The sequence below is a fragment of the Armigeres subalbatus genome, chromosome 2 (genome assembly GCF_024139115.2).
Source record: "Armigeres subalbatus isolate Guangzhou_Male chromosome 2, GZ_Asu_2, whole genome shotgun sequence".
NCBI lineage: Eukaryota > Metazoa > Arthropoda > Insecta > Diptera > Culicidae > Armigeres > Armigeres subalbatus.
Window position 1 is genome coordinate 126023363 of NC_085140.1, and position 24271 is coordinate 126047633.

The 24271-nt window shown below is 45.4% G+C and overlaps 1 protein-coding gene across 6 annotated transcripts in view; it reads left to right on the top strand.

The window, feature by feature from the left end:
• Positions 1–23970, top strand: part of LOC134210815 (la-related protein Larp4B) — a 121690-nt gene extending 97720 nt beyond the window's left edge. For all 6 annotated transcript variants that reach the window (XM_062687113.1, XM_062687115.1, XM_062687114.1 and 3 more), the window contains 7 exons: positions 1169–1853; positions 3438–3687; positions 3758–3898; positions 3962–4276; positions 4359–5991; positions 6696–7898; positions 22416–23970. In XM_062687113.1, the coding sequence (XP_062543097.1) occupies positions 1169–1853; positions 3438–3687; positions 3758–3898; positions 3962–4276; positions 4359–5991; positions 6696–7898; positions 22416–22783 (4595 nt within the window). In that variant the 3' untranslated portion in view covers positions 22784–23970. The remainder of the gene's footprint in view (positions 1–1168; positions 1854–3437; positions 3688–3757; positions 3899–3961; positions 4277–4358; positions 5992–6695; positions 7899–22415) is intronic.
• The last annotated feature ends 301 nt before the right edge of the window (positions 23971–24271 follow it).

Sequence of the window (24271 nt, forward strand, 5' to 3'; positions counted from 1 at the left end):
TTATCTGGAGTCATATTCGAATACATACCAAAGATTTTATTCTTAACTGGCCGAAAGAGATGGTCTGGGCATCAAACTTCATTTACCTTAAGTGGTAAACAATGTTCTTCTTATTGGTAGCAATGCATTTCACAGCTGGGTTATTGCAGACTTTAATGAAGAAGTTATATTTAACAAATATCAATTTGTTCGATTATTATATAGTGTTTAAAAAATGAACGATTTCGACGTAAAAATCTGTGTCGATTTTATCGCTATCACTGGTGATAAAAAATCAGAAAAATGAGAAACTGTTAACTAACAATTTGCTATCCAACTATTTATTTTCGCTTGTTAATCATTTGAGTAGATGTTATGAATTCAAAGAGCAGCAACCCTATATCTATCAAGAATGGAAATTTTTTCCCATACACGCGCACCTTGTATTTCGACTAAAAAGTGGTGACTGATGTACTTCTATATTTGGCAACAAAATTATCGTGTCTACCCACTTACCCAATTCTAGTCCTTCCAAATATTCTCTTCCACATAACTTTTCAACACGAAAATTTCTCAACCCTTAACCATGCGGTAATTCTTCTTGTGCCGAATGAATGCCATGAAGCTGAACACGTGGATTTAGAGATGAGCACTAGACAGTGGAATGATAGCGTGCTGCACGAATAATTACTTCTAGTCGAAAGCTTTCTGGGAAGGTACTGACTGAGCCAGCTAGCACCGGACGTCAGAAGTCTATATCCTCTTCACGTGCCGCAGTGGTGAAGTGATTCGCATGGGCCGAGGCGTACAATGACTGGGAGATTAATTAACTTATTCGTCGCACTTGTTTCCTATATCCATCAGGGAAAAAACGTAGTGATGATGATTGTAATCATAATCGTTACGCCACATACTTCTACAAATGATGGAGCTGGATTTTTCAAATAATTTATTTAGTTCAATTCTATCAGATTTGCGATTATACCTGGGAATAATAACGACCAATAAAGAGAAAGAAATTCCTAAATATATAAATAGTTATATTTTTGTAATAATTTCTGAATCTATTTATGATTAAAGGGTAAATGTACCTTTTTATATTGTATTGTACATATTTACATTTTTATGTATGTCTATGATTATTATGTTAAACTAATTTGTGCCGTTTCATTTTCGATTTTTCCGACAGGAGGCTACGTGTTGATGAATGGGGATGCTGGTAAAATGCCCACAACTGCCGCCGTCTACCCATCGGCTGCTGAAGCCATCATCACCGGTGGTATGGCCGGGCTAACACTGGTGGGAGGACATCCCGCCCAGACGACACACCTCACCCTGGCCCCGGCGACAGTTGTTCCAGCGGCCGTGGCCGTTCCTACCGACTACGCCGTCATGAATGGCGGCACATTGACCACCACCACCAACAACCAGAGCAACAGCATCAACAACAACACAAACATCAACAGTAGTAACAGTAGCAATATCATGCTAACGAACGAACCGGCAGCTGGTGACTATTACGTGGACAACAGCAGTGCTGCTGGCATCACTTCCTCGTCTACGATTACCGCAAACAATAACAACAACACTAGCAGCAATCAGAGCAGTATAACTGCCAGCAACAGTAACATTAACAACAACGTTAGCAGTAATGTTAGCAGCAGCAGCACGCAGACAACAATGGGCAGCGGCGGCGCAGGTGGTCCCGTTGCTGCTGGCACTGTCAACAGCGGCGGTATTGGTGGCCCTGTCGCCGCTCTGACCGCCAACGCCACCACCAGCACCAGTGATACTAGTAGTACCGAAAACAACGGTATGCCTTTAGAGCAGCTGAAGCAGCAGCTACAGACGCAGCTCGACTACTATTTTTCGAGGTAAGTGCACTATCTTCTACTTCTATTTTTCACCTTCACCGTAGTTCATGCATTCAAAATGTAATCCATAAATCTGAATAGTTTAGTTTGAAACTAAACATTTTCAACGAGCATAACATTTAGACCTTTCCATGATACGTTCAAAATCAGCTGATTTTTACCGTCCATTGACAGTTTGTTCTTCTATGAAAGTGACCGTGATTATAACCGTCTATTCAACGATTATGAACTAAGTTCAGTCTTGGCAGCGTCACATTCAAAAAACCAAGAAGCACATCCAATAAAAATTTAAAAATGAATCGTTTTCGTAAAAAAATCGTTTCTGAAGTTAATTGAGGTTTTAACGATTTTTTTTTCTGCATGGCCTATGCGAAACCAAATGAATCATTTGTTCAAGAAACTGCATAAATCCATTTTACACAATTTTGGAAAAAAAAAAACAAAAAAATATTTTTGAACAAGTTGGCACCAAATCCGCACCGATAGAGATTAATAGTTTTCGGCAAAACTCAGCATCCTGGGACACTTCCAGTGCAAAAACTGTAAGCAGAACTCCGTAATTGTTTGTTTTTTTTTTGCCACAATACATATTTTTGGACGAGGATTCAGAATATTTAAAAATCTCATTTTGGCCAAAAATGCTACATTTGCAGTTTCTCAAACAAAAGGTTCAAATGTTTGAAGCTTAGAATAAACAACCAATTTCTTCAATCATAACAGAGTTGTCGCCTAAATATGATTCAAAAACAAAAGAAAAAAAAAACTTAGAGTTCAAACCATATCTTTTGCACTTGCATTGCTCAAACAAATTGCTAGTGTATGTTTATCCATTCGTAAAGAGTTGTTAAAATCCAGTAATTATCACCTTTTTGATGGCTTCCACGCACTGTATTTACGATCGTTTGCTCTTTCCCCATACACTACATTTGGTTTCTTCAACTCTGTTGTAGTATCGATTGAAAGCGCTCCTCATAACCTCAAATCGGCCACAATGATAATGATTGGGGGAAACCTTTTCACTTATTTACGATCCGATATCGGCCGGCTCCAAAACTCGTACCACATCTTATGTACCGATAACGGAAACGCTCCACGGGAGAGAAAAAAAGAGGGGTTGCATAATAAGACTTGACTCGTCTCTGGAAAGTGGTGTTTTTGCCGCTCCTCGTCAGGCAATGTATAATTCACAATGAATAATGCCGCCGCTGCACCACCGTCAACGCTATTATTTGAAGTTAATAATAATTGGTGGTTTAAACACTGCGGCATGTTTAGCAAGTTGGTTTTGATTAGTTCGGGTGGGAATAAAAAGAATAGCCAATAATTGGATGCACCCATGTGTGCATGAAGCAGAGATTCACGTGGTATAATATTTCAGATGCTATTTCTTGCCTTGTTTTTGAGAAGGACTAGATACATTTGGTTCTTGTTACTTTTTCTTCACTTGACTGGGTTTGTCACTTTTCCTGTAAGGGTTTTCAATTAGTAATCCTTCTTACCGAAGAATTCATACATCGCATTCAATCGCCATATACCTTTACGTATACATTTCTATAGCCTCATTCTGTTTGTTTCATCCCACAGGGAAAATCTAGCCAACGACACATATCTGATATCCCAGATGGACAACGATCAGTACGTGCCGATCTGGACAGTGGCCAATTTCAACCTGGTGAAAAAGCTCACCAAGGATATCAAGCTCATCACAGAGGTGCTGCGCGAGTCGCCCAATGTGCAGGTCGACGAAGAGGGTCTCAAGGTGCGACCGAATCACAAACGTTGCATCGTCATCCTACGGGAAATACCAGACAATACGCCGATCGAGGAGGTTAAGGTATGTTGGGGGATGTTTCGGAGCTGGTTCATATACTAACATCAATGTACATAAATTCGATTCATTTCAGAACATTTTCCAAGGTGAAAACTGTCCACGATTCATCTCGTGCGAATTTGCTCACAATAATTCCTGGTATATTATGTTCGAATCTGACGACGATGCGCAACGAGCATTTCGGTATCTGAGAGAAGAAGTTAAAGAATTTCAGGTGAGTCATATCAGGCTCCGGTTGTTACATTGAATCGATTATCATTCAACAATTCTTAAACAGGGAAAACCAATTATGGCTCGAATAAAAGCCAAACCGATGAATAGGATTCCACTTGCCACCGGAGTCCCATTGAAGAATGGCTTCCGAACGACACCGCCTCCACCGGCTGGAGCTGCGGTAGCCGTCCCACCGGGTGCTGCCGGTGCTCCTGCAGCCGTAGCTGCAGCAGCGGCCGCGGTTTATGATCCCGCGCAAGCCGCAGCAGCGGTAGCTGCTTTTCCTGGACAGCAGCGATACATCGCCCTGCAACCAAATCCAAGCGCGATACCTCAGGGAACTGCCGTTCCAACTTATAATGCGCCAGTTCATATGTTTGTAAGTATACAGTAGGACATGTATTGTACATATTTTTGGGTAATAACCGAATAACTAAAAAACATTATAATCTCAATTTTAGCCATTCCAACAACAATTTTATCCTGGCATAATGCAGCCATGGCCAGCAGCACCGCCACCAGCTCAAAACTACTACGACTTGAGCACGTTTGTTGCGAGCAACGGCCTACAAGTTCCGTTTACTACCGGCGGCGGAAAACAGCAGAATGGCCGGTTTAGCATGCAAGGTGGCCTCGGTGGACCGCATCGTGGAAATATTCGTGGTAAGCGCCAACCCAACCCATCGATACCTAGCAACGAGCACCGATCCGGTGGCGCGAATACAGGCGGCGGTGGAGGAGGGACAAACATTGCGGGCCAGAATAGCGTTGGCGGTTCTGTAAGCAACGATAGTCAACCGAATCATCGAGTGTCGAATCAACAATCTCACTACCATCAACAGCAGGCAGCTCAACCCCAGCAACAGCAGCAACCGCATTACCAGCAACAATCTGGCGTTGGTAAAACCTCATCTCTGTTAGGGCATGGGGGCAAGACCTACCATAAAGATCCATCTATTGTGCCACATTACCAGCATTATCAACCGCAGCAACAGCATTACAGCAATCATCCTCAGTCTCATCATCATCAGCAGCAGCAAGGAGACGATTCTGGCAATTCCACCGGGGCTGTCGGCATGCGGTCAGGCAACCAATCTGCAGGCAGCGTCGATCACTATTCTAATGACGACAATAGTGGCTACAGCAGCCTACAGTACAGTCGAAATAAAAACCCGGACGGCCAGCAGCAGCCGTCTGGCCCCTGGGCATCGAATCAGTCTCGACGGCACACCCGACGAAGAAAAGATGACATGGATGGTGGCGTCAGTACCATGTACAGCAGTGCAGGCGGAAGCGTTCGGTCTAACATGAGCTACAGTAGTAATAGTCTTAGCAGTAGTATGAACAACGGTGCAAATTCCAACGTCAAGGTTATGAACACAACTAGTCTGAATCAATTGATACCCGCGTCGGGAGGGCCTCCGCATGGGCGTGGCGCTCGTGGCGGTGGAGGGCTCAGTGCAGGGAATCAGGAAAACCAGGTTCACAATTCAACGGTTTCGGGAAACGTGATTGCGTCGATGGGTGGCGAAGCTGGCGGCGGTGGTAGTCATCATCATCATCACCACAGTGGTGGTGGTGGCGGTGGGGGCTATCATCCCCATCATCATCACCGTGGCGCGGTTGCTACTGGGTTTCACCAGCAACATCCGCACCACCACCACCAACAGCAGCATCAGCAGCAGCAGCAGTCGCACTTGCAGCAATCGTCCAACAGCAGCAACGCGCAACAGCAGCAGCAGAATGCCGCCAGCACCCCCCAATCGACGCAATTCGACCTTGAACCAGCTGCATTTCCTCCTCTCCCAGGGCATGATGACAATAGCACCAGCACCAGTTCCACTGGGGGTGGTGGTGGGCGCAACAAACACCATCACTCCCGCGATCAGCACCACCATCACCAGCAGAGCAATTCGCACGGTAGCACCAATCAATCGAATGCTGCTGCCTCCAGTGGCGCTTCCGGTGGGAGCAACCATGGTTCCTCTAGTGATCACTCTTCCGTCTACGGTGGCGGGAGCGGCACTTCCGATGGTTCCACGCACCACGTGACAACCGTCTGGGGCGAAAGTCGGCTAGCCGATGTTGTTAAAGGTAAGCTCAATGGATTGCAAGTAGGGCTTTAAATATGTGTATATATGAGTTAGCCACGTAACAAAATGGATTTCGTAGAACTACCTATGTGTTTTCCTTGGCCATATTTCACAATATTGTGAGTGAAATGAACCATTCGAAAATTCTTAACCACCTCGACCAATCTGTCGAAGTTTATTTGTGTTTACATCTGGATTCAATATACAATTGAAATTGATAAATACTTCGAACCACAAATTTTTACTACTTATTGATCCTGGTATCTTAATTGGGGCGATACACAAATTACGTACAACATTGTCTTGGATGTTTCAAGCGATCCTTTCCTTCCATATTAAGACTTTTCATGTAAATTAAACGTATCGAGCGAGTGTCAATACATGTCTACATTTAAAATTATGCATGTAAAAATGTAAAAAAAACAAGTCTTCAATATATCTGCACTAAAGACTAAAAGACGTATTAGTTTTTTTTAACAATCAATGCTGTTATTTGTATCATATGAATTCTCCATAAAGCACATCCGAGAAACAAAATTCATACGAAAACTGTTTTCTAAAATAGGATTCTGAGGTGCTTGAGAACCCGTTTTAGTTTTCCATTTCGATTGCCCATCATAAATCACGAACATCCGACGTTGGAAATACGCCAAAACTCATCCCGTAAAATGTCCTGTGTTTTCTTCTGTTCCACCCAACCCGCAGGTACTGCCGCACTCTCAACGAACGCTTCATCGAAAGTAGCATCGAAAAGAACGACATCACCTCCACCGCAGTTGCAACAGCCATCCCAAAGTAGCACCGCCGCCAACAACAACAATAGTGAGCATAGTCAAAAAAACTCCACAGCTTCGGCAGCTGCCACTTCAGAAGTGAGCGCAGCCGCCGGACGTGACCAACAGCCTTCAGCACCAGCAGCAAACACACCGAACGTTTCCTTACATGGCAACAGTGGCAGCAGCAACGAGTCTGCCATTACGGCCTACAGCAGCGGCAGCAACAATAACACTAGCAAAATAACTAATAATCCTCTTCCTGTGATAAAATGTACAACAAGTAGTACATCTGCAAGCACCACTGCTGATAAATCTACTAAGACTGACGAGTCATTGCTTCTGCAAGTAAATGGCTTGGATTCAACGGTGGCGGCAAGCCCAACATCATCCACCTTTCGTAAGACTTCGGCTGATCCAGTGAGTTGCCCTACGACCACCAATGCTGCTACAATGACCTCGACTGAGTATGTTATTGCTGCCTCATCCAGCAGCAGCTCTTCCGGCCCTAGCAAACACCACTCGTCGTCATCCTCATTACTTTCTTCAGTTGCTTCTAACATTAGTACATCTAACTCCGTGGCTGTGACTTCCGCATCAACAATGACCGTACCGGTATCTGCTACCAAAGCGAACAGTTCCAATGCCAAACAGGGCGGCACTGGTGGTCATAAAAATCCCAAATCTCCAACCATACCGACGGCAGCTTCCATAACGGCTGCCGCCGCGGTGATTGCTTCGTCTTCAAGTTCGGCTAGTTTATCACATGTTGCTTCCGCTCCGCCTCCTTTCTCCTTGCAAAACCACCCGCCTCTGGGAGGCATTCAGGCCGCTGTCCCTGAACCACCACAGGCAACCACTCAGGTTCGCCTCAGTTATGCTCAGGTTGCACAACATCTGAAGGAACAACAGATGAAGGAGAAGGATCATCAAGATGGTAACACCAAAGTGGTGGAGAAGGAGAACTCCACTCAGCAGCAACAGCAGCAAACCGTGGGGGGTAGCAGCAACAATGGGCATACCAGCGGTAATGGTAGTAACAGTAGCAAGAAGAAGGATTTAACGCCAAGCTCAAGACTGTCAGTTTCGTCGTCGCAAACGCAGCTCAGCAACGACGGATTCAGGGAACAAAGAGGTAAGTTGGCGGGAAGCAATGAGGCCGTATTTTGAGGGGTTTGTGATAGATGTGGTGTAAAGCTTAAGCGTAGCTGCTGGCGTGGCACAATCATAAAAAAGCATCTCTCGGTCTTGCCGCGCAATTATGCACAGAATGAATGGGTGGGCAAGCTTATATTTGTCGTCTTCCTTTTCGAAAGGCTCGAAACATTGTCACTATCATCTGATGGGATACATATCACAGTACCGTATTGTCCTAAAATCCAGAAGCAAACCTAATTAGCTTCGCCTAGCTTAGACTGACTGTACATATCAATGGTTGCTGTTCCGGGATTGATTAGAGCTGGTGCGAATTGTACTTCGACCCCAAGTGAATGGGTGGGTGGGATTGATCATCTGTTATCGAAGTGCACGTTCCAGCTGCTCTCAAATATTGATTAAAATCGGTGCCGTCCGAGTCCTTACAGTTAGTTGGGAAAGAAAGAGAATGTTAGTGTGGGATTATTGTTGCTACTAGAGACCGAGAATAGTTCTGCATTTCCACAATTATCACGAGAAGGGTGGGGTAGTCAGAAACATAGATAGGGATTCACAATGGAAAGTGATGTGACCTCTAATATGCAACTTCTATTTTACTGATTAGTATGGATATGTTTATATACAATATAGTATTGACCTTTCTTTATCTGATTTTTTAGAATAGGTGTTCAATTGTTCGTTTGTTTGAATTTGTACTAAAGCGCCAACGGACGATGTAACATTGAATTGTTGAAGTTCCTGATTAAATACCATAAAAAACTTGAGCAGTATCAACGCAGAATGCATGCACCAGTTGACAGCCAGAGCTCCTATCCATCGGACGTGTTCTTTAACTCGCTTTTTTGTTCGTTTTTCGAGTCGCTAGCAAGCAAACGCGTTGACGGCAATTAATCCCGCTCGCCCAAATACCGTGGTGGTGGACCTAAATGTGCTTCCTGTGAGACCTGATGCAGGTAAAGTGCATAAGTTTCTGGAAAATGACCTAAAATTGAAGTTGTCGGATGTGAAACAAATCCAATTTCACAACATTCGGAAGTGTGTATTTATCGAGATGGTCAGTTTCGATGTCGCTTGTCGGTACGAACCGAACACCATTTCTTGTGTGGAAAAAATAAATTTGCAATCCACGTTTACTTGGATACCAAGTTAACAGCAGTACGAGTGCATGATCTTTCGCCGACAGTAAATAATGCCGCCGAGTCCTCGTTTGGCAACACGGCCGAATTGCAATCGTTTTCTTTAGTCCGCCTGTTACGTAAAAATCTCCGCGTTTTTGTTATCATAAAAAAAAATCCAATATCTCGCGTTGGAAAAGTCAATCCCTTCAGCCAATAAGTCTCAGCTAAATATCCTTGGAAAGTCCAAGATTCAGATAAGATGCGACTATTCTAAACCACTTGGTACTTCTGTCAATACCACCATAGAAGAAGAAGCTAATCCTGAGTGCCCAAAACGTCAAAAAATGAGTCACTCGAACATGAGTTCTTCCTTGCAAAATAACATTCACAGTGAATTACCTGACAATGTTAAAGATTTTTTAGATACTACAGCAAATATACGTTTGCCTTCTGCAAACACCAATGAATCCCAAAGGTACAATTATTTTTATTATTTAATCAGACTAAGGCCGAAGTGGCCTGTGCGGTATATAAGAGTCTTCTCCATTCGGCTCGGTCCATGGCTACACGTCGCCAACCACGCAGTCTACGGAGGGTCCGCAAGTCATCTTCCACCTGATCGATCCACCTTGCCCGCTGCGCACCTCGCCTTCTTGTGCCCGTCGGATCGTTGTCGAGAACCATTTTCACCGGGTTACTGTCCGACATTCTGGCTACGTGCCCGGCCCATCGCAGTCGTCCGATTTTTGCAGTGTGGACGATGGATGGTTCTCCCAACAGCTGATGCAATTCGTGGTTCATTCGCCTCCTCCACGTACCGTCCGCCATCTGCACCCCACCATAGATGGTACGCAGCTCTTTCCTTTCGAAAACTCCAAGTGCGCGTTGGTCCTCCACGAGCATCGCCCAGGTCTCGTGTCCGTAGAGGACTACCGGTCTAATTAGCGTTTTGTAGATTGTCAGTTTGGTACGGCGGCAAACTCTATTCGATCGGAGCGTCTTGCGGAGTCCAAAGTACGTACGATTTCCAGCCACTATGCGTCTCCGAATTTCTCTGCTGGTGTCATTTTCGGCAGTCACCAGTGAGCCCAAGTACACAAATTCTTCTACCACCTCGATTTCGTCACCACCGATGCAAACTCGCGGTGGGTGGCTCACATTGTCTTCTCTTGAACCTCTGCCTATCATGTACTTCGTCTTCGACGTGTTGATGACTAGTCCGATCCGCTTAGCTTCCTTCTTCAGTCTGATGTAGGCTTCCTCCATCTTCTCAAAGTTACGTGCCATAATATCTATGTCGTCGGCGAAGCCAAATAGCTGGACGGACTTAGTGAAAATTGTACCACTCGTGTTAATCCCTGCTCTTCCCCTTCCAAAGCGATGTTGAATAGCAAACACGAAAGACCATCACCTTGCCGTAACCCTCTGCGGGTTTCGAAGGGACTCGAGAATGCCCCTGAAACTCGAACTACGCACATCACCCGATCCATCGCCGCTTTGATCAACCGTGTCAGTTTATCCGGAAAACCGTGTTCGTGCATTAGCTGCCATAGCTGGTCCCGATCGATTGTATCATATGCGGCTTTGAAGTCGATGAATAGATGATGTGTGGGCACGTTGTATTCGCGGCATTTCTGCAGTACTTGGCGAAGTACTGGCGAACCCAAAGGTACAAGTGTCCTCCAATTACTATTGTGGGGAAAAGCACAAACAATCTTTGCGAATTCTTCGCTGAACAGAGAATACCGCAAGACAAATATCACATGAAGGCGACTAAGAACGAAGTCCAACTCATCCTTGGAAGTAAACAATTCTTTCAACAAACTATCTCCGCTCTGAAACGCGAAGGTATTCAGTTCTTCAGTTAAGTTCCGGCTGAAGAAGTCCCTGTGAAGATTATCCTCTCAGGGCTACCGCTATTTGATCTCAATGATCTGAGTGAAGAGTTGAAGAATCACGGTGTAAACCCACTGGAAGTGAAAGTATTTATTGTGAAAAAGAACAGTGTAGAGGACAGTTGTATGTATCTCTTGCATTTCCGAAAGGGATCAGTAAAGCTACAAGACCTTAGGCAGATCCGGGCACTTTTCAATGTGATCGTGAAGTGGAGACCCTATGTGAAAAAGAAATCAGATGTCGTTCAATGCCATCGTTGCCAACGTTTTGGCCATGATTCCACTATGTGTTAAATGTGGTGAACGACACGGGACTAATCAGTGTAAACTACTGGTAAAAGCAAGGCTTAGTGACAGTGATCGCTCCAATCGATCCCATATTAAATGTGCAAACTGCAGCGGAAATCATACTGCAATCTTCCGTGGATGCCCAGCCAGGAAATCTTACCTGAAATCGTTTGAGGAACGTGCATGTGCTTACCGTAAGTTACAAGCTCTAGCGGCCAACATCAGTACTTCAGTTCCGCACAACATCCGCAAACAATCGTCAACCAAGATCGTCCTCTTTACTCGGAAGTGACTCGCAAAAGTGGCGAACCAATGACCAAGGTTATGGAATCGAACTTATTCTCCATAACAGAATTTCTATGCCTGGTGAGGGACATGTTTCACCATCTGCCAGCATGCAAAAACTAGCAAGAACAATTCTCAGCTCTGTCAGAGCTGATGCTGATGCAAATTAAATTAAAAATGCTCAATTGAAACGGAAAATCTATTCTTCGCAAGCAACTTGAATTCTTTGATTTTCTAATCCACCATGAAATTGACTTGGCTGCTGTATCCGAAACATGGTTGAAATCGTCGAACATTTTCATTCTTCCAAATTATACCTGCTTTCAAAACAGACAAGATGCCAAAAGGGGTGGAGGAGTAATGTTATCAGTCCGCAAGGGGATTGTTTTCAAGCAAATCAACTTATATACGCGCGTCATTGAAGCAGTTGAAATACTTATAGAATGTAATGGGTGCCTGATCCAGGTGGTTGAGGTGTATTGTTGAGGAAGTCGTAGAATGGACTGGCAGTGTTTCCGAAACGATATTCGGACTCTCACAGCAGGCGACTTCCAACATTTGTGATTGGGGACCTCATTGCGCAAAGTCGTATGTGGAACTGCAGGAAAGGAAACAAAGCAGGAGCTCAACTTTGTCAGATGGCAACTACAGATAATTTCTTCATTCACGCTCCAGAATCACCAACATTTTATCCCACCGGCCGAGGAAATGCATCTACCCTGGACATTATCCTATCCAACAACTTGGTAGACATGTCAGCACAAACAGTCATCGACGAACTATCCTCCGACCACCTGTCAGTAGTTTTTTCCGTCGATTCCAGCCTTTCAGTTGCACCACCAGATACTCGGTATTGTTACGCTCGAACAAATTGGTCAAGGTTCCAGAGAATTGTCAACAATTCGATAAACCTCACAGCCCCAATCATCCTGAATATGAACGATGTGGCATCCGTCGATGATTCAATAGCATTTCTCAGTAACACAATTCTTAATACTGAAAGTCAGTGGCGTCGCGTAACCTCACTTTTTACCTGTGCACTAACCCAAAAAATGAAACTTCTGATATTTTGACAGCCCAAATGGGAAATAAAAAAAATCAGAGACGTTGAAACTAATCAAAATCTAGTAATTCTATGCATTTCTGCACACCAATTCCTTAAATTTAAAGCCAGTGCACAGGTAGATTGTAGTTAGGGAAACGCCACTGCTGAAAATCCTTCCATTCCAAAACGTCCAGATCGTCCATTTGACATTCCACAAATGTCGCCACATACCAGAAATCTCATTCACCTCCGTAACGTGCGGCGGCGTCAGTGGATAAGATCAAAAGATCCACTCTACAAGGTCATCGTTGAAGCACTCAACAACAGAATATGGGAAGAATGCGCGCAGTACCGTTTTGATAAGTTCGGTGATGTTATCAGTTACTTAGCTCCTGGTGAAGATAAATTGTGGAAATTAGTAGAGCATTTCGTAACAACTGTAAGTTTACTACCCTTCACCCCCCACAAATCATCGACAATTGGATCTACTGTGTCGAATGCCAATAAGAAGAAGAAGAAGACAAACCAACCCCCGCCTACTGTGATACTATATCTTAAGAAAATTTTCCTCTAACTATCCTACTAACTATTGATGAGGTTTTTTTTCTCAGCATTTTTCCTTACATGCTAAATTTGTTATAGAACTCAAAATAATGTCAATTACAATGAATCAATATTACTGCTGAAAGGATCACCAAATCTCAGTTAACATAATGTATCAAATTAGACCTAAGCAACGAACTCAACTCGATTTTCAGTTGATATTGGTTTTTGATGGCATCGTCGATGGAGCTCAGCAATCGTGACCTGAATTATAAAACGTAGACATCGGTCGATGAATACTTGCAGTTTCTGCGTGATCTCTGCTGACACACACCAAGACTCATTCGAAATAAAGGGTCTGTTTCATTTTGGAGAATTAAATTGAAATTAAACTTAAAAGTGACATTTCAATAATTAACGAATAACCCTGCTCACAGAGCAAGATTACTTTTGACAGATATCGAATCATTTTAGGTCGATGTCTTATTCTTATTGCTGGGTAGCAACAGCCATTCTTGATACTAGGTGATTTTTTAATTTTCGAGCTGTCACTTTCAAGTTTAATTCTCCAAATGTGACAGAACCTTAAAATAAGTAGCAGAAACCTCAACAGCAGAACTGTAAATAATTTTACAGATTTTCGGTGGTTTTGACAGTTGAACAAAGTTGTTCCCTTTGTGAACAATTTTGTTGTTGAGATTTCGGTGATTTTTCACTAAAATTCACCAGAATCTGTGAAATGATTTAAGTGTGTAGCTTTCTTGATCCGTGCTCATATGTCCACCTTGGTTTCACCGTCCGACTGGCTGCCAATATATTGAAAGTTTTTGACATTCTCCACTGCTTGCCCGGCTAACGTAGAGTTGGAGGGATTGTTCGTGTTGACATCCAATTGCCTATATTCCGGGCATTGAGCCATCCGGAGTGGTTATTAATTACTATGTCTGAAACTCGATTTATGCATATGCACAACCTGTGACAGATAACTTGCTCGGTGGCTAATTGGCTATCGCTTGACAATTGTAACAAGCCCCACGTTACAATTATTTTATACAAACATAAAAATACTCAATCAACATGAAACAAAGAACAAATTAAATAATGCACGTTCTCTCCTGGTGCCCTGAGAGAGACGGCTAGGTGGTGCCCACTACGGGAAATGACGAGGTTTCGTATGAGATTTTGGTCCATCAGCCAAATCCCGCAGAAATATTTTTATTGCGCATCGCGCTTTTTGTCTACAGCAATTAGTTTGCTGTATTCATAGCTGAGCCTTTGTGTAGGATTCTTATCCTATTTGGGCACCCCGAATCAATCAATGCCATTTGGCATCAACGATTCGATGTCTGTGTCTGGAACAAACTTGGGACAAATCACAACTAAATATTTTATTGCCTACTTTCAGGCTTTCCTCTTCAGTCCAGACACAGAATCAACAAATAAAACATACACAAAATAGCACAAATGATATAGACTTGATCGAATATTTACCACTATACGAACAAAATAAAACCAACCGTAACACAATGTCTGTCAGTAACTCACCGATGAAATCTCGTCCAATCAATGGATTCCTTCTACCTTAAATGACAACTATTCGTCCAACATCCTGACGACCTTGATATTTCAACACAGCATCGAAGGCTTCTTTTGGTGTGGCTTCTCCTACTAAACTCCGACAGTTTTGTTGCAATTATTATTATTATTATTTTTTATTAACGTGATATTTTCATTAATAAGAAGTTCATCGCTTCTTTTAGCTGCAAGATATCAACGCATCTGGGTATCGTAAAGATGAAATCGTTAGCAAGAGGTTATTTTCGGTGACCAAACATCGATAAGGATATAGAAGACATGGGTGAGCGATGTGAATTATGCATCCAGTGCAGGCCAGAAACAACAAACGTCCCTATTTCGCCATGGAAACTGTGTTCGCTACCATTTGAGCGAGTGCAAATCGATCATTCAAAAAAACCGTGGCAGGCCTTGGGGCACGCCGTCCCAATCCAGCCGTCTGGCTTAACCAACCAGATGGGAGTAGGACCAGTTGATTCCTTCCTGGCTTACGCCGATCCGGCTCTGAACACCGAGGTGTCAACCCCCGCATGGCCTCACTGCATCTGCAAAGATAACCATGGGATCAAGAAGGCGACTATTCCAGTTGGGTTCGAGGGCAGCCGTACAGGGGACCCAAAAAACATGAATAAAGCTAAATTAAACAAACAAGCATCGGAAGTGAACCCTTCGCAAGGAGAGGTTTGGAGAGATCTCCACCCAACGCATCGGGTGCGAGAGAAATGGAGATGAAGGACACGAGTAGCGAAGTAGTCGTCGTGGAGAGCGATAACGATACGCCAATAGTCGATAAGCAGCAGCTCAATGCAGTGGAGATAGGGTCGATTGGCATCCTGCCGAGCTTGACCGTCGTCTGGTGCAACTGGATGACATTATCGACTTCACCAATGAACGGGGCAATATGTCGAGGGAGCTGAAGCTGAAATTGCTTAAGCTTCGCAATTTGGTTCTTGCTGCCAAGCAAGAACAGGAAGTGCTTGCGGCCAGGCTGGAAGGCTGTGGTAAAGCGGAGAAGAGTACACAGACTGCTCCCTTCTCCTTCCATAGTACCACAACCATGGCACAGGAGGCGTTAGATTTTGCCCTCAGCGACAGAGCGGTAGAGAGGAGAACAGATAAGCGAGCCAGGGACTCGCCTGGCATTAAGCGCTTTAAACAGAACGCAAAAAGGCGTCGGGAGAGCGCAAATCAGAAGAGCGGGCCCACGGAAGTTGCAAACATGGGAGAACGGCGTAAGAAGAAAGCGAGGACGAAACGAGCCAGTCGGCCACCGGAGGAGGGAAGCCAACCCGACCAAGACAACCTGCGGTCGGACGGTCCCTGGCAAACGGTAGTAAATAAACCGAAGAAGAAAGCGGCAATCACGCGCCCGGCGAGAGCCAGACAGAAGGGTGAAGCACTTCTCATTAAAACAGAGAAAGAGCGCTACGCCGACGTGCTCAAGGCGATGCGCAGCGCCGAGAAACTGGCGGACCTTGGTAAAGAGGTTCGTAGCATAAGGCGGACGAGAGCGGGCGAGATGATCCTTGTCTTAAGGAAGGGCTCACAGGCGAACGGTACCTCATATGGAGCGCTAGCCCAGGAAGTCCTAGGCGAGAGCGTAGAAGTGAGGGCTCTACACGACGAAGTGACTCTCCAATGCAAGCAGCTGGACGAGGTCACGACATCGGAAGAGATCGCCTCGGCCATCAAGGACCAAGGTGGAGTGGTGGTAGCAAATGCGTCCATCCGTCTGCGAAGAGGACCGCAGGGGACGCAGATTGCCACGGTGAAGTTACCGGCCATCGACGCTAACAAGGTGATCAAAGTTGGTAAGCTGAAAGTTGGCTGGTCAGTATGTCCAGTCAGCCTCTACCAACCACCGGTAGTCGACAAGTGCTTCCGCTGCCTCGAACCGGGACACAAATCGTGGGCGTGCAAAGGGCCGGATAGGAGTAACCTATGTAGGCGATGCGACGAAGAGGGCCATAAAGGCGCACACGTGCGAGAAAGCACCATCGTGTACGCTATGCGCGAGCAGGAAGCAGGAACATAACCACGCTATGGGTGGACCTGCGTGCCCGTTGAGTGGTTATACGAGGAAGCCGTGCAAGTAACGCAGCTCAACCTCAACCATTGTGCGGCCGCCCAGCAGTTGCTGTGGCAGTCGGTAGTAGAAGCGAGAACGGACGTCGCTATCTTGTCGGACCCGTACCGCATCCCCGCGGATAATGGGAACTGGGTAGCGGATAGATCCAAATCAGCGGCGATTTGTACGACGGGAAGATACCCGATCCAGGAAGTGCTGAACACAAGAGCGGAGGGTACTGTTATAGCGAAAATAAATGGAGTGTACTACTGCAGCTGCTACGCCCCACCAAGGTGGCCGATAGAACAATTCACCGAGATGGTCGATCGGCTAACATCAGACCTAGTGGGTAGCGAGCCAGTAGTCATTGCAGGAGACATCAATGCGTGGGCGATAGAGTGGGAAGTCGCTTTACTAACCGGAGAGGGCAAACGCTGCTAGAGGCTTTCGCCAAGCTGGATGTCGTGCTGTGCAACGAAGGCTCCAAAAGTACCTTCCAGCGAAACGGAGTGGAATCGATAATAGACGTAACGTTCTGCAGTCCAAGTTTGGTCGGTGATATGCAGTGGATGGTCGACGACGGTTACACCCACAGTGACCATCTAGCTATCCGGTACAGGATAGGCAGCGAGGCAAGAAGAGAAAGCCGGAGAGCTACTCCCACAACCCGGTCGTGGAAGGTCGCCCACTTCGACGGTGGGACCTTCAGTGAAGCTATGGGTCTGGAAGAAAACACGGGAAGTTTAAGCGGCGACGAACTGGTTGCGGTCCTGTCTCGAGCTTGTGACGCGACCATGCCGAGGAAGGTGCGACCACGGAACTGCAGGCCACAGGTATACTGGTGGAGCGATGAAATTGCAGCCCTTCGAGCAGCCTGTCTCCGGGCTAGAAGAAAAACGCAAAGGACACGCTTGGCGGAAGTGAGGGAGGAACGCATCGAGCAATTCAAAGCAGCGAGACTGGCTCTAAACAAGGCCATCAAAGAAAGCAAGAAAGCCTGCTTCGACAGACTGTGCCAGAGCGCCAACTCGAACCCATGGGGAGACGCCTATCGGGTGGTGATGGCCAAAACAAGAGGAGCACTGGCTCCTCCCGAGCGATGTCCAACGAGGCTGAAGACTATAATCGAGGCACTATTCCCGCACCACGGCCCAACCCACTGGCCGCCAGCAGCGAGGGTAGCAAATGATGAAGCGGTGGAGAGGGTGACGGTAGAAGAGATATTGACGGTGGCAAAGTCCCTCGACCCGAGTAAAGCACCTGGTCCGGACGGGATCCCGAATATGGCATTGAAGGCAGCCATAACGACTAACCTGAACATGTTTAGGTTGGCCATGCAGAAGTGTCTGGACGAGAGGACATTCCCGGATATATGGAAGAGACAGCGTTTGGTCCTGTTACCGAAACCTGGCAAGCCACCAGGAGACCCCTCAGCGTACAGACCAATCTGTCTTATAGACACGGTAGGGAAGCTACTGGAGAAGTTGATCCTGAACAGACTGTCGCCGTACGTCGAGGAGGTAGGAGGATTATCGAGCGAGCAATTCGGCTTTCGGAGAGGAAGGTCTACTCTGGGTGCCATTAAATCGGTGGTTGACACTGCAAAGGTCGCCATCGAATGCAAGCGGCGCGGTATACGTTACTGCGCAGTAATAACACTCGACGTGCGGAATGCATTCAACAGTGCGTGCTGGATGGAGATCGCGAACTCGTTGCTTCGGCTGGGAGTACCGGTAGGGCTGTATAAGATTCTGGGAAGCTACTTTCAGAATCGATTATTGATCTACGAGACAGACGAAGGCTTGGCTACCGCCCCCATCACGGCAGGTGTCCCACAGGGATCAATTTTGGGTCCATTGCTGTGGAACGTGATGTACGATGGCGTGCTGCGGTTGAAGCTCCCGCCAGGAGTCAAGTTAGTGGGATTCGCCGATGACGTAACCATGACCGTGTACGGAGAATCCGTCGAAGAGGTCGAATTGACTGCAGCCTATTCGATCAGCCTAGTGGAGAAATGGTTGCGCAGCAAGAAGCTACAGTTGGCGCATCATAAAACGGAGATGATAGTCGTTAACAATCGGAAATCGGTTTAGGAGGCGACAATTAGAGTCGGCGGCTGCGACATCACCTCCAAGAGATCTCTGAAACAATTGGGGGTGATGCTCGACGATAAGTTGAGCTTTAAAAGTCATGTTGACTACGCCTGCCAGCGCGCGTCGACGGCGATAGCGGCACTATCGAGGATGATGGCGAACAACTCTACGGTGTGCTCCAGCAAGCGCAAGCTGCTGGCAAGCGTGGCGGTTTCAATACTACGATACGGAGGACCAGCTTGGGTGTCAGCGTTGAGCGTAAACTGCAACGTGCGAAAGCTGGAGAGTACTCATAGGCTAATGTGCCTGAGAGTTATCAGCGCATATCGCACCGTATCTCGCGAAGCGGCATGTGTACTCGCGGGCATGATGCCTATCAAACTGGTGGTAGAGGAAGACGAGGAGTGCTACGCCCTCAGGGGCACCGATAACGCTCGAAGGAATATAAAGGCAGCAACGGTAGCCAAATGGCAGAGAGTGGGACAACTCGCCTAAGGGAAGGTGGACCCATCGCTTAGTCCCAAGTGTGTCGGCATGGATTAGCAGACCTCATGGGGAGCTAAACTTTGGCTTGACCCAGTTCTTAACAGGCCATGGATGCTTCAAGTGGTACCTACATAGGTTTGGTCACGCGGCTTCTCCCACCTGTCCGCAATGCCCAGACGTGACAGAAACGGCTGAACACATCCTGTTCACATGTCCTCGGTTCGAAACGGAGAGGAGTGCGATGTTGGGGGCATGCGGAACGGACACCAACACCGATAACATCGTCATAAAAATGTGCCAGAACCCAGAACATTGGAGAGCGGTTGCAAGAGCGACGTCCAGGATAGCCGACATCCTGCAACGAAGTTGGCGCATAGAGCAGCAGCAGGCAGCCGTTACGGATAGCGGACCATGAGTCGTGGAAGTCGTGAATATATATGTCGATAATGGATGGGAACGACAGCGTCGCAACTGTATTCAGCTTGCGGCGAGCGCGTAGCCGCAGAACGTGGCGAAACGGCCGGGTTCGGAGGAGCTCCCGCTTTCGGGGAACTTCTCGTCGGAGTAGGTTAGATCCGCCGTCGGGGACTATCCGAGTCGTTCGCGATCGCGACCGAGGCGGGAGCTAAATGGCTCAATGAATAAGGTGAGAGCTGAATGGCTCAAGGCAAATGAAACTCGGTTATCGGAGTAGGCTAGGTCCACCGCCGGGGATCAGCTGAGTAGACCGTGGCGTGCGAATGTACCGGCTTCGGGTCGTCGGGGCACCATTGAACTGGAAGTTATCTCCACCGGAATCTTTGGATTGACCTCGGCACTCGCCCGGTCACCCGTTGAGACGGGTCGTCGGTTACGGGGAGCTTCCGACGTCGGGGAACTCCTGTCGGAGTAGGATTGATCCACCGCCGGGGACTATCCGAGTAGTCCGCGACCAAGGTGAGAGCTGAATGGCTCATCGGTTAAGCAAGAAGCTGAAAGGCGCAGTTCATGGGAAATCGGTTAATCGGGTAGGCTAGGTCCACCGCCGGGGACCAGTTGAGTAGATCGTGCCGCGTGAATGCACCTGCTTCGGGTCGTCAGGGCACCACTGAACCGGAAGCTAGCTCCACCCGGAATCTTTGGCCTGACCTCGGCACTCGTCCGGTCACCCGTTGAAGTGAGAATGTGCGTAGGACTTGAGCGGATCTATGAACATGCATACCAGGTGAATGTGTAGTGTTGGTAATGTAACAGCCATCCACGAATGCGGGTCGTCGGTATCGGGGAGCTTCCGCCGCCGGGGACTCCCCGTCGGAGTAGGGTAGATCCGCCGCCGGGGACTATCTGAGTAGCTTGCGAGCACGTTGAGAGCTAAATGGCTCTAAAAATAAAAGGAAAGTTGATGCGTTGCTGAATGGCACAAGGAAAAAAAGTAAAGGGCTTAAGGGCCCACGCTTTTGTGTGCTTGCTGGCACCAATAAAGGGAGCCAAAGGGCTCAGACGTATGACAAAACATCGAAGAGAGGCACTGTGAAAGGTGTTGTTTTGGGAGGAGTACTTTTAGTACTGCTTTCCCCCACAGAAGTAATACTGAAAGGTAGTCCCGGGGGGAATTGTGCATTAGAAGAGAGGGTAACTCAAGTAACCTTCTGTTGCTTGGGTGGGTTTAGTGGGTCCGGCGGTCTGGCCTTCTGCCAACCGCGTCAACCCCACTCCCTGAGTGATAATTTCAGGTGTCTGTATGCAGATTTGCCTTCATCCCTCTATAAAAAAAAAAAAAAAAATCGATCATTTGTTCTTGAATAATAAAAACTTTCTGAATGTAACAGACAGTTTTTCAAAATGGGTAGCAATCTACATGGTCAGCTCATTGTCAAATTTCATGCACCAAACAAGCTGTATGCCAAAAAATGTACGCGACATCGTGACATTTTTTTGCTGATGAGGAAAACTGTTTGCTGCTACGTTGGAGTCGTGTCGGCGTGCAGTTAGCATTTAAATGAGATTTTTTGTTTCGGATCGTGCGCAGCGCAAACAGCACAGAATCTAGTTTAATTACATGTGGCGCAAAGCCTAGAATGTGTGCTATCCGTAGGTACTTATTATGTATTATTATGTATTATGTTTATTTCTACGATAGCCTGTTAGTTATAACTTTATCTCAGGTCCAGGAGAATTAAAACTAGGAAAAGTTACATTTGATTTGATAACAAGACATAAACACACTTATTTATCCGTTCTTACCTCTAAAATGAGCAAGGAGTAATGAAATAAATATTTCTTATCAAAAACGGTTATACTTTGTGAAATTATTGTACGAAAACATTAATTGTTGGGAGAGAAAATAGAAAAAAAAAACCATGAGCTGACTGTCGTCTGCTTGGTGTGGCTACTGCTGCGGCTGCCGTGGTTTTGTTTTTCTGTTATTGCATGGAAGAATGAATGGTTAAAAGAAAGGTCAACCATTCCCGTCCCTGGGCGCGGACAAAACACGAAGCAACAAAAAACTACGCATTTTATTAAAATATTTTTTTGTAAAAATTGGGTGTTTGAAATTTTATTTTAATCTACTCTTAAACATTCATTATGGATTCAATACTGACCAATATCCAAAACTTTTCCCATTCTGAAAAATTAAAAATTAAAAAATAGTAGAAGTACCCTCCTGCCTAAAGCCAGTACTTTAGTGGGCATTTGAGAGATAAGAAAAAATAATTTTAGAAAAAAAAAATCAAGGGACAAATGCGAAAAGAGTAAATTAGAAAAATATTTTTAAGGCTGTATGAATTGTAATAAATTTGTAAAATGAAGTTGAAAAATGCAGCGTCTGGTCACATTATCATTAACTGTTGAAAAAACGAGACAAATTGAGGATTTTTTAGATTACGATGGGACAGCGCAATAAGGTCTTAAAACGGGACTGTCCCGTTAAATACGGTACGGATGGTCAGCCTAGATATCGGCGATATTTCAGTTCAATGATATCGGATATCGTATCGATATGTTTCATCCGATAATATCGATATTATCGATATTTGCACAGCCCTATATTGTTTATATTTTATTTCTTTTTGATTCTTGCGACTAATATTATTCAAATACTGTTTCGTTTCATGTCACAGATACTCGCTACAACAGTGGCAGCAACACCAGCAACTCTGCCAATTCTCGCCAGAACGCCAAAGATTTCCGCTCCTCGACAGGTGGTGGGTCCAGCAACAGCGGTGGTGGTGTCAACAGTACAGCCTCATCCCAAACCACCAACTCCGTTACCGGTACTGGTAGCTCTGCTGGTAATGCAACTACAGCAACCTCCGGCGGTGCTGGTCATCGAGGAGATGCCAACAGCAGTGCCGCTGCCACTGCCACTAGTAGCAACGGTAATACCTTTAAGGCTCCCAACAGCAGTGCTGGCAGAGCTGCTCGACCGCACCAACTGAAGGACTATGTCCAACCACAGCACCAGCAGGGGCCACGCAGCCCCAAATGATGACGCTTGATATGGATTTAAACAGATGAACGAGCTACGAGCATTATTATCAGGAACCGAATCGTATTCAGCTGAATAGAGCCCCGCCGCGTTGTTTACTGTTAGATTCGTGCGAGGTTTGTGTAGCAGTCCGCAATACGTCGTTCTACCAGAACGAAGAATTTGGTAGGTTAGGTTGGCGTGGATAGCCGCTTTGGATTTTGGGGGTTTGGATGGGTCTCCCGAAGCGGTTGAAACAAGTCAAGTTGGTTATTTTTCTTTGTTGATTTTTGTGTTAGGTTAGAGAAACAGCGAGCAAGTGATACGTTTGCGTGGAATGGTAGAGAATGATCAGACGATTGATGCCAAGCAAAGGAATAGGATTTTCCTTCCTAAAGAATGTGTTCAGTGCCGTTTTTGACTGCAGGTTTAGATCTCATGTGGAAAAGAAACCCCGGAAAGTAAAGTCGTTGTTGATTTTGGCAATCGAACACGGAGAAACAAAATTACCCATGTCAATAGTTTATTCAGCATCAGATTTATAACTATCAGTGTGAATAACTTCAATTTGACAAATTTCTGTAACTACGAGAAGTGAATCACTTCTTTTTAGGAAAATTAGATAATTGCATCAAAATGAGTTAGTTTGGGTAATACCTTTATTCCGTGTAGATTTTTCGTAAGTATTACTATTAGTAGGTTTGTGCAAACGTGAGAGAACCTTCGGAAATTTCCTTCAACATTGACAATTTTTAGTGTGTAACGGCTATCGAAGAGCGAGAGGAAATAGGAATGTGTTCAAAAATCGATGGCTAAATTGAATTCTCCATCCTGATTATTATTATATTCATCTTCTTTTGTTTAATTCAAATCACATTCATATATAGAAAGACGGTTACGGAAGTTGTTTGTTTGCAGGGTTCCTATACTATTCTTCTGAAGTTCCCATTAGCTACACAAGAGTTCAGAGACAAAAATCAATATAAGCAAAAATCTTGTTGCTTTGCCTGTAAGTCGTCAATTAGTCTTTCAGTTTCCTCAAATCACTGTCACGCCACAACGCAAACTTGGAACAAGCTACTGCCGAATTCAAGCTTCGTTCTGCAATTTTCATCGTCTCAAAATCAAATGTAAGTACTGTTATACAAAACAAAAACACTGTTTTCAAAAAGCTATGTTATGGTCTAATGAAAAAAAAAACACATACATCCTAGTCTTCTATATTGTTTTAACGTCCAATGTTTTAACGAGCAAACAAAAAGCGCGCGCGCGAGAGAGAAAGAGAGAGTGAGAGAAGCACAATCCATCAGTTTATTTCGTTACTCACGATCCTTAACGATAGTACGCATCAGACTAAACTATTTAATCTATTAGTTATGTACCCACAACCACAAACAGGTGAATATTATCCTTATGACTTTATGTTTCTTTTTTTTTTGTTATTTGTTGCCTATTGGTTAGTTATAATTCTCTTTGTTAGTGAAGCAATCTTACGGCGGTTTTCACATT